Source organism: Streptopelia decaocto, assembly GCF_964273445.1.
Source record: "Streptopelia decaocto genome assembly, chromosome: 22".
Lineage (NCBI taxonomy): Eukaryota > Metazoa > Chordata > Aves > Columbiformes > Columbidae > Streptopelia > Streptopelia decaocto.
Window position 1 is genome coordinate 5,142,348 of NC_138677.1, and position 9,701 is coordinate 5,152,048.

A 9,701-nucleotide genomic window follows, 5' to 3' on the forward strand; every position below is an offset into this window, starting at 1 on the left:
CCAGGGGAGAGGAGCTGGGGCACGTTTTCTGGAGGCGAGCGGGGCGCTCGGTGCAGCACGATGTGCCGGGTCCCTCCTGGCCCTTGTCTCGCTGCCACCGGTGAGCGTGGCTGCTCTGTGCCTCAGTTTCCCCTCCAGCCTCCCTGTGCAGTCACAGCCCAGCCAGCGGGCACCACTTGTGCGCAGGGCTAGGGACCCTTGTCCGGCCACCCTGGGCAGAGAGGATGGAGGAGCTCGGCTCGGTGGGAGCGTTTTGGTGTCTTGGGTGGGGGCGGCTGGGGGTGGGGGGCAGGTGGAGGTGCCGTGGGGCGGAGAAGGGCGATGCTGTGCCATACCACACTGTGCCATCCTCCCGGGCCTGTGCAGCCAGGGATGGGGACGTGGGGACACGTGTTGCTGCTTTCCCGCAGAGTTGCCAAGCAACTGCTGGGTAGAGGCGAAGCGGGAACAAAGCGGGAGCCTCCAGGACCCCCGTCCTTCCATCCCACCCCGAACTCCCCGGATCTGCCTGCCCAGGCACTGCGGGGGCTACTGGGTCACCTTTGGGGTCACCCTCTGTGTCATTGCTGCCACCCCACCCCGGGGCTGCAGGGAATGAACCCTGGGAAGTGGCGATTGTGGGGGTACACGGGGTCTGTCCCCCGCTGCTGTCACCACCGCTGCCCTGCCTGGGGGGTGCAGAGCGGGACCTGGCCCTGGCGCCTCCACAGCTGCCGTGGGGGGGCCCGGGGGCAGCGGGGCCGGGGCAGGGTGGGTGCCCAGCACCCAGCGGGGGGCGACACGGTGGTTGTGCCCCGGGCGGGCGCCGCCTCCCACCCTGCCCTGCCCCGGCACCTGCCCCGGCTCGCCGGCCCGGCACGGCCTGTTCCCGGGCTGGCAGACGGCGCGGGGGGGGCAGCCGCCCCAACCTGCCCGGCCCTGCCCGCGGGGCGGCCCCGGCCGCAGGGGGGGTGCCCGCGCCGGGGTGGGGGGTCCTGCACCCACTCCCGGCCCTTTCCCACGCTGTGACGAGGTGCAAAGAGCTGGGCTAGGGGTGCCAGGGGTGGGTCACCCCACACCTGGGGATGTGCCCCCCTGGATGGACACCGTGGGGGGACAGTCCTGTGGGGCCCAGGGTGCCAGGGCTGGCGTGATGGGGCCGCGTGGGTTTGCCAGGGGACAAGGCGTCGGGGTGTGACACGGGTGTGAGCACATGGAGGGAGGGGTGGGACTATGTCCCTCTGTCGGGACGCGCGATGGTGCCGCTGGTGTGACAGCGGGGGGGTGACAGGGTGTGGGCTGCGCCCCCTCCTGCGCCGGGGCTCTGCCAACGTGTCCCCCGTGCGTTGCTGACACGCGTGGCCGTGTCCCCGGTGTGCCGGCGCTGCGGGGGTTACCGGGGTGTGCGACGCGTCACCTGTGCGGGGCTGCTGGCGAGGGGGCCCGTGTCCCGCTGCGTGACTGTCACCGCCGCGGCTGCGCCCGGTGCCATCGCACCCCCGGGCCGGGGCCGCCCCCGGCTCCGCGCTCCCCGGTGCCCAGCCCGGTGCGGCGGGGGGGGCGGCGGGCAGGTGCCGGCGGCGGGGCCGGGGGCGGGGGCGGGGCGGGGCGGCGGGGCGGGCGCTGGCGGCGGCTCCGCGGGCCGCGGCGGAGCGCAGCGCAGCAGGCGCGGGGCGGGCGGGGAGCGGCGCCGGGGCCCGACCGAGCCGAGCGGAGCCGCCCCGCCACCGTCACCGCCGCCACCGCCACCGCCGCCCATGGCACCCTGAGCCGCCGCCGCCGCCGCGCCCGGGCGGCCATGAAGCCGCTGGAGAAGTTACTGAAGAAGCCGGGCTCGCACCTGCCCGCCCGCCCCGCCGCCACACCGGGACCGGGGCCGGGGCCGGGATCGGGACCGGGGCCGCGGCGGCAGAGCCTGTCGCGATCACCCGCCTCCCCCGAGGAGCCGGCGGGGCCGCAGCCGGGGGGCGAGGGCCGCTGGCTGGAGCTGCGGCCGCCCGAGGCGCCGCTGCGCTCCCCCGAGGAGCCGTCACCGGGCGGCGACCGGGACCGGGAACCCCCGAGTCCCGAGCCGCCGCCCGCCGCCCGCTGCTGCTGCGGCTGCGGCTGCGCCCCCGCCGCGCCCGCGCCCCCCGAGCGGCTCCTGGCCGCGCTCCTGGAGCGGCTGCCGGCGGGCGGCGCGCACGGCCGCGGCTGCGGAGCAGGTACCGCGGGTCGGGGCTGGCGGGGCGGCCCCTGCGGGACCCCCGGGAGCGCGGCCGGGGGGGATGGAGGGGCTGCGGGTACCGGCGGGAGTGGCTGCGGGGGTGCCCGGTGCTGGGAGCGCGGGCGAGCGCTGCCATGGGGGGTGCTGGGGGGCGATGCGGCAGCGGGGGAGGGTCGGGGGTGTCTGATGGGCGCCCGCCAGGAGGATGCGCTGATGGATGCCGGGGGGGGAGATGCCGGGGGGGGGACGCCGGTGGCACCGCGCAGCGCGCAGGCGGGTGCCCGGTTGGGGTGGCCAAGGTCAGGCTGGGTCCCCGCCGGGCCAGGGCGCCGGTGGCAGCGGGGGGGGCAGAGGCTTTGCGGGGTGGGCAGGGGTCCCACGGGGCAGCGTGTCCGGGCCCCCGCGGCAGCAGAGGGGCTGTGCGGGGGGACGGGGGCTCGGTGACAGCACCAGGCCTGGCAGAGAGCGAGGTTGGCCGGGCACCGGCTGCCACCGCACCGCGCAGAGCCGGCAGCCGCCCGGTTAATCTTTAACATTTTCCCGGTGCTAAAATTAGCCACAATGGGAACTGCAGTGATGGGGGGGAGCAGGCGGACACCCCTTCCCTCCAGCGCGGGTTTCAGGGTGCTGTCCCACCGCGGCTCCCCGTGTGAGGTGCCGGGGTGGTTTTGGGTGCGTGGGGAGCCAGGCAGGGGCTGGGACTCTCCCACACTGGGGGGGGCCCTGCTGTGGCTGACCCTGCTGGGGTGCAGGGCTGGGGGGCCGGGGGACACCCCAATCTGCTGGTCCCCCCAGCTCCAGGGTGGGACTCCCTCAGTGACTCGAGGGAGCCCTTCGGGTAGGAGCGAGACGGGACTGGCAGCACCAGGCCCTGCCTGCACCAACATGCTGCCCGGCCCGGCCCTGCCGTGCCAGGGCTGCCAGGGAGCGGGGGGGGAGCAGGAGCCAGCGCACAGGTCTGGGGGCTCCCCCAACCACATTCTAGTGTGGGGAGCCCATCTCATCGCTGCGGCCCTGGGCGATGGTGTGTGTGCACCAGATGGGGAAACTGAGGCACGGATGGAAGGAGCTGCAGCCTCTAGAGACAGGGGTTGTTTGGCTCCTTCTGCCCCCCCAGCAGAGCCCAGGAAGGGGCTGCACTTGGGGCAGGGGAGATGGGGGGGTGGGGGCTGCGTACCTGCCCTGGGGGTGCCCCCACCCCTGGCGGCCCCGCTCCCGGTGCGGGTGCAGGACGCTGGATGTGGGGCAGCAGCTCGGCAGCACCGGGGGGGCTGGTGGCTGCTGTGTCCTGTTTTTGGTGGCAGCTCGTCCCCCATGGGCACCGAGCCTCGGCGCGGCGGTGCCGGGGCAGCCTCAGCCTGGCTCGGCACAGATCTGTGCCTGGGTTAATGGGCCAGGGCCCAGGGGGCGGCCAGGGGGACGCTTGGCACGTGGCAACCACAGGGACACGGAGGTCCCGCCACGGCGTCCCCGTGGCACACAGGCACAGCCACCCCGGCTGGGGACCTGCTCAGGGACAGGGTTCAGGGTTCCTCTGGGACAGGTGCTGCCGTGTCCAAAGGTCGTGCTGATGGTTTGGTTCTGGCGTGGTGGGCACCGCAGCCAACCTCGGCTCCCCCGGTGTCAGGGGATGACACCTGTAACTCTGCTGTGCCAAAACCCCCTCCCCAGCGCCGGTGCCAGCCCAGAGAGCCCGACTGCGGCACCGGCCTCCCCGGCGCTCGGCCCGAATAGTTCCTGCTGCCACCCGCCCCTCCTGCCTGCCTCAGTTTCCCCATCGCCCTGGGCCGTGTCCCGCTGTGCCCGCGGCCGGGCTGGTTGGTTTCCCGGGGTGCCGCGGCTCAGGTCCTGCCCTGCGGCGCCTCTGCCCCCGCACCGTCCCCCCCGGGACCCGTCTGCCCCACGGGGCTGGGAGTGGGTCCGTGAGTCAGCGCTGGGCGCAGGGGGGCTCGGCGGCTCCTGCTGTCACCGCGTCGCTCCCCTCGGGGGGCTGTGCGGGGTGGGGTGCCCACACCTGCCCCCCCCGTGTCCCCCAGAGCTGCTGCTGGATGACATTGTGCTCACACACTCGCTCTTCCTGCCCACCGAGCGCTTCCTGCAGCAGCTGCACCAGCAATATCCTCGGGGGGCACTTGGGGTGCAGTGAGGGTGGGCACGGGGGGGCTGTGGAGCTGGCAAGAGGGTGGGCACGAGGTTTGGATGGGGAGGGGTCCGAGGGTGGGCAGGGAAGGGCGTGGGGGTGGCGGAGGGGTGAGTGTGGGGTGCGAACAGGAGGGCACAAGGGTGACAAAAGGGATTGCAAGGTGAAGGGCACAAGGAGGGCTATGGGGGGGCACAGAAGGAACCGGGGTGCCAAAAGGGTGGGCATGAGGGTTAATATGTTGTCAGCAATATATTGGGAAGAGGGTGGGCATGAGGTTTCGATGGTGGGGGGTCCAATGTTGGGCATGGGGAGGGCATGAGGGTGGCAGAGGGGTGAGTGTGAGGGTGTAACCAGAAGGGCACGAGGGTGACAAAAGGGTGGGCTTATACATTTGGGTGCAAGGCGGGCAGTGGGGTGCCAATGGGGGGGCACGAAGGCACTCACAAGGGGTGCCCGGGGCGCAGCGGGTGCCCGTGGGCTGGGGTCCTTCCTTGCCGTGTCACCTCCTTGACGGCGCCACCTTCGTGCTGGCGGGGGGCAGCCCCCCGGCGCACTGGGAGCGGGGGTCGGGGCTGCGGCGCAAGCAGGCGGTGCTGGCCGTGCTGCTGCACTTCCTCGAGACCTACAAGGGGCTGCTGCAGGAGGAGGAGAGCGCCGGGAAGGTGATCAAGGTGGGTGTCCCCCCACTGCACCCCCCAGCCCCCCAGCACCCCCCGCCCTGAGCCCCTCTTGCCCCCCCAGGAGCTCTACCTGCTCATCATGAAGGACACGTCGCTCTACAACGAACTGGAGGATGAAATCCTCAAGCTGCACCAGCTCGTGGAGACCGTGGAGCTCAAGTGAGGGGGGAGCAGGGGGTCTCCAGGGGGGACGGGGCACCCTGTGGGTCAAGGTGTCCCCAGGAGGGACAAGGAGTTGTGGTCCCCAGGAGCCGGGAGGGGTCATTAGCTCATTAACAGCCCTTTGGTAACGAGCGGGGCGCCGGGTGGGGGCTCTGGCAGAGCATCCCCGCAGGGCTCGGGGTGCAGCACCCAAGGGTGCTTGGCCACGCCGGGCCCCCCAATGACCCCGCGCTGGTGCCGCAGGGTGGCCGACGAGACGCCCCCCCCGAACAAGCAGGTGAAGCCGCTGTTCAGGCACTTCCGCCGCATCGACTCGTGCCTGCAGACGCGGGTGGCTTTCCGGGGCTCCGACGAGAGTGAGTGACCGCGGCCGGGTGCCGGGACGGGCGCTGGGGTCCCCTCCATGGCCCACCGACGGCTGCAAGGGGCTGCGCCTCCTCCGTGCCTCAGTTTCCCCAGTTGAAGCTCCAGAGCCCCCTGGGGGGGTGCACAGGTCCTTGATGTTCCCCCCGCTTTCTCCCCAGTTTTCTGCCGCGTGTACATGCCCGACCACTCGTACGTCACCATCCGCAGCCGCCTCTCGGCCTCGGTGCAGGACATCCTGGCCTCGGTCACCGAGAAGCTGCAGTACTCGGAGGAGCAGAGCGCCCGCGAGGACGCGCTCATCCTCGTCACCATGGCCTCGTCGGGAGGTGCCCGTGGGGCTGGGCTGGGGGCGCAGGGATCTGGGGGGCCGGGCGGTGCTGAGCCCCTGCCCGCGCTCTGCCCGCAGAGAAAGCCGTGCTGCAGCCCAGCGAGGAGTGCGTCTTCACCACCCTGGGCATCAACAGCCACCTCTTCGCCTGCACCAGGGACACCTTCGACTCGCTGGTGAGCACCGCAATGGGGACGCCCCCAAACTGCCTGGGGTCATGGTGACCTCTGTGCAGAACAGGGGGGACCCTCCTGTGGGACCCCCATGGTCCAGCACCCTCCGGGCATCCCTGTGTCTGAGCATCCCCAGCTGAACGTGAGCCAGCGTGTGCACAGGTGGCCAAAAATGCCACCAGCGTCCTGGCTTGTGGCGGCCACAGTGTGGCCAGCAGGCACAGGGCAGTGACCGTCCCTGTGCTGGGCATGGGGAGGCCAAACCACAAATCCTGGGGGCAGTTTTGGGCCCCTCGCACCAAGAAAACCCTTGAGGTGCTGGAGCGAGTGGAGAGAAGGGAACGGAGCTGGTGAGGGGCTGGAGCACAAGGGTGATGGAGCGGCTGAGGGACCTGGGGGGGTTCAGCGAGGAAACGGCCTCAAGTTGCACCAGGGGAGGTTGAGGTTGGAAATTTGGGATAATTTCTTCCCCAAAGGGCTGTGGGGCATTGGAACAGGCTGCCCAGGGCAGTGCTGGAGTCACCATCCCTGGAGGGTTGGACAGACGGACATGAGGTTCTCAGGACATGGGGCAGTGCTGGGGTGGGTTGTGGTTGGACTTGGATCTTGAGGGGCTTTTCCAACCAAAGTGATTCTCTGATCATTCCATGTCCCCTGGCAGGTGCCACTACCCGAGGAGATCCAGGTGGTCCCGGGGGACTCTGAGATCCACCGCGCCGAGCCGGAGGACATCGCCAACCACCTCACCGCCTTCCACTGGGAGCTGTTCCGCTGCATCCACGAGGTTTGGGGGCAAGCGGGGGAGCTGTGGGGGGGACACACCATACTGGGGGAACCCAGGCGATGTCCCTGTCCCCTCCGCTGCAGCTGGAGTTCGTGGATTACGTGTTCCACGGGGAGCGCGGCCGGCGGGAGACGGCGAACCTGGAGCTGCTGCTGCAGCGCTGCAGCGAGGTGCAGCACTGGGTGGGCACCGAGCTGCTGCTCTGCGAGTCGCTGGGCAAGCGCGCGCACCTGCTCAAGAAGCTCATCAAGATCGCGGCCATGTGAGCGCAGGGCTGGGGGGGAGCCCGGGGGGGTCCCCTGCGAGCCCCTCACCCTCTGTGCTCTGTCCCCAGCTGCAAGCAGAACCAGGACATGCTCTCCTTCTACGCCATCGTCATCGGGCTCAACAACGCGGCCATCAGCCGGCTGCGCCTCACCTGGGAGGTGAGGGGTCCTGGACCCCCCCTGGGTGCTCCCAGACCCCCTGATTGTTCCGGGACCCCCCAGGTGTTCTTGGACCCCCCCGCCTCAAGGTGCTTACGCCTCCTGGGTTTGTCTTGCAGAAACTCCCAGGGAAATTCAAGAACCTGTTTCGGAAGTTTGAGAACCTGACGGTGAGAGGGGCCCGGGCGCCCATGGGGGTTGGGACCCCCCCAGGGGGTGTTTGGGGGGATGGGGGGCAGAGCGTGTGTTCCCATGCTGTCCCAGGGTGTGTTTGACCCCCCCTTTCCCCAGGCCACCCGCAATGCCCCTGTGCCCACAGCAGGCAGTGTGTGTGGGGGTGCAGGACAGGGTGCCGGCACCCATGGGGGGCTCCCCCCAACCCTGACACCCTTTCCCCCCCCAGGATCCCTGCAGGAACCACAAGACCTACCGGGAGGTGCTGGCCAAGATGAAACCCCCACTCATCCCCTTCCTGCCGCTCATCCTTAAAGGTGAGGGGGGGCACGGGGGCTGCCTGCACCCCACGGTGGGCTGGGGTCCCACTGTCCCACAGGGCACCTCCTCACCCCCTACTTGCCCCCCAGATCTGACCTTCCTGCACGAAGGCAGCAAGACCCTCCTGGATGGGCTGGTCAACGTGGAGAAACTGGTGGGTGCCTCTTGCTGGGGGGGGACACGGGTGAGGACACCCAGGGTAAGGACAAGGGTGCCCACCGAGCGTGGGCTGGGGGGTCCCCAGGGTGCAGAATAGGATCCCTGGGGGGTGTCCATGGCGGGGTGGGGATGCCCCAGGGTGTGCAGCAGCGTCCTGGGGGGCTGCGCAGGGTGCAATGGGGCTGGGGGTGACAGGGGGTGCTCTCTACCCCAGCACTGCATCGCTGAGAAAGTCAGGACCATCCGAAAGTACCGGAGCCGCCCCCTCTGTGAGTATGGGGGGGGGCCAGGACCCCCACAGCCCCAGCTGGGTGGGGGCGAGGGGCCAGCGGTGTGGGAGGGGGCTGATCCCGCGGGGCGGGGGATGTGTGTGGCCCCCCAGCCCTGGTGCTGGCCCTGCGGGACGGGGATGTGTCTGGACCAGCATCCCACGTCCCTGCATCCTCATCCCTGCATCCCTGCAACCCCTTCCCCGCATCCCCGCATCTTCATCCCCGCATCCCCGCATCTTCATCCCCGCATCCTCATTCCTGCTTCCCCATTTCTGCATCCCCACATCTCTGCATCCTCATCCTCGCATCCCTGCATCCTCATCCCCAAAACCCTTCATCCTTATCCCTGCATCCTCATTCCCATACCTGCTTACTCATCCCTGCATCCCCATCCCTGCATCCCCATCCCTGCATCCTCATCCCCATCCCTGCTTACTCATCCTCATTCCTGCATCCTCATCCCCGCTTACTCATCCTCATCCCTGCATCTTCATCCTCATCCCTGCATCTTCATCCTCATCCCTGCATCTTCATCCTCATCCCTGCATCTTCATCCCTATCACTGCATCCCCATCCTCATCCCTTCATCCTCATCCTCATCCCTTCATCCTCATCCCCATCCCTGCATCCCCATCCCCATCCGCATCCCTGCATCTTCATCCCCATCCCTGCATCCCCGCATCCTCATCCCCACAATCCTTCATCCCCATCCCCATCCTCATCCCTGCATCCTCATCCCCACAATCCTTCATCCCCATCCCCATCCCTGCATCCTCATCCCCACAACCCTGCATCCTCATCCCTGCATCCCCATCCCTGCATCCTCATCCCCACAACCCTTCATCCCCAACCCTTCATCCCCACCCCCCCGTGGCGGGGTGTCGGTGCCCCCAGGCCTGGAGCTGGAGGCGTCCCCCACGCAGCTGCAGACCAAGGCGTACGTGCGGCAGCTGCGCGTCATCGACAACCAGAACCTGCTCTTCGAGCTCTCCTACAAACTGGAGCCCGGCAGCCAGTGAGGCCCGGGGGGGCCCCCACCCCGGGGGGGCCCGGACCCCCCCAGCACTGACGCACTTTGGCCAGGGGGCCCCGGCCTCGCGCGGGGCGGGGGGCGCAGGTGGGTGCTGCCCCCCCACCCTTGGCACGGGGCGTGTGGGGGGGGCGGGTTTGGGGACCCCGGGCGCATCCACCCCCCCCCCAATTCCCTCTGGCACGCACTGCCCCCCCGTCCCCTGGGGGGGACCCTGCTGGACCCCCCTTTATTTTTGTACGTGGCGCCCCTGCCCCCCCCCCCTCCCCAGACATGTATATTTTATACCGAACCGCGGTCCGGAATTGTACATTTATTTTTTAAGAAAAAGGAGGAAAAAAGGCAAAAAAAAAAAAAAAAGAAGAAAAAAGTGACCGGGGGGGCGGGGGGCGTGGAGCCCCAATAAAAGGTTGTCCCGTCTCGTGACGTCATGCTGGGGAGTGATGTCGTAGCTGTGCGGGGGGGGGGGGCACAGGCGGTAACACCCCCGGTGCTCCGC

The 9,701-nt window shown here is 69.5% G+C and overlaps 1 protein-coding gene across 1 annotated transcript; it reads left to right on the top strand.

Annotated features, from left to right (window-relative positions):
• Window positions 1-1,777: 1,777 nt before the first annotated feature.
• On the top strand, window positions 1,778-9,442 carry RAPGEFL1 (Rap guanine nucleotide exchange factor like 1; the record flags this gene model as incomplete). The annotated part of the gene is made up of 15 exons (XM_082070782.1): window positions 1,778-2,183; window positions 4,222-4,327; window positions 4,870-4,999; window positions 5,070-5,167; window positions 5,414-5,526; window positions 5,695-5,862; window positions 5,943-6,040; window positions 6,699-6,821; window positions 6,905-7,083; window positions 7,156-7,246; window positions 7,366-7,416; window positions 7,650-7,737; window positions 7,831-7,895; window positions 8,115-8,169; window positions 9,067-9,442. 15 exons carry the CDS (start codon window positions 1,778-1,780, stop codon window positions 9,189-9,191), a joined length of 1,896 nt encoding a protein of 631 aa, XP_081926908.1. The 3' UTR covers window positions 9,192-9,442.
• Window positions 9,443-9,701: the final 259 nt, after the last annotated feature.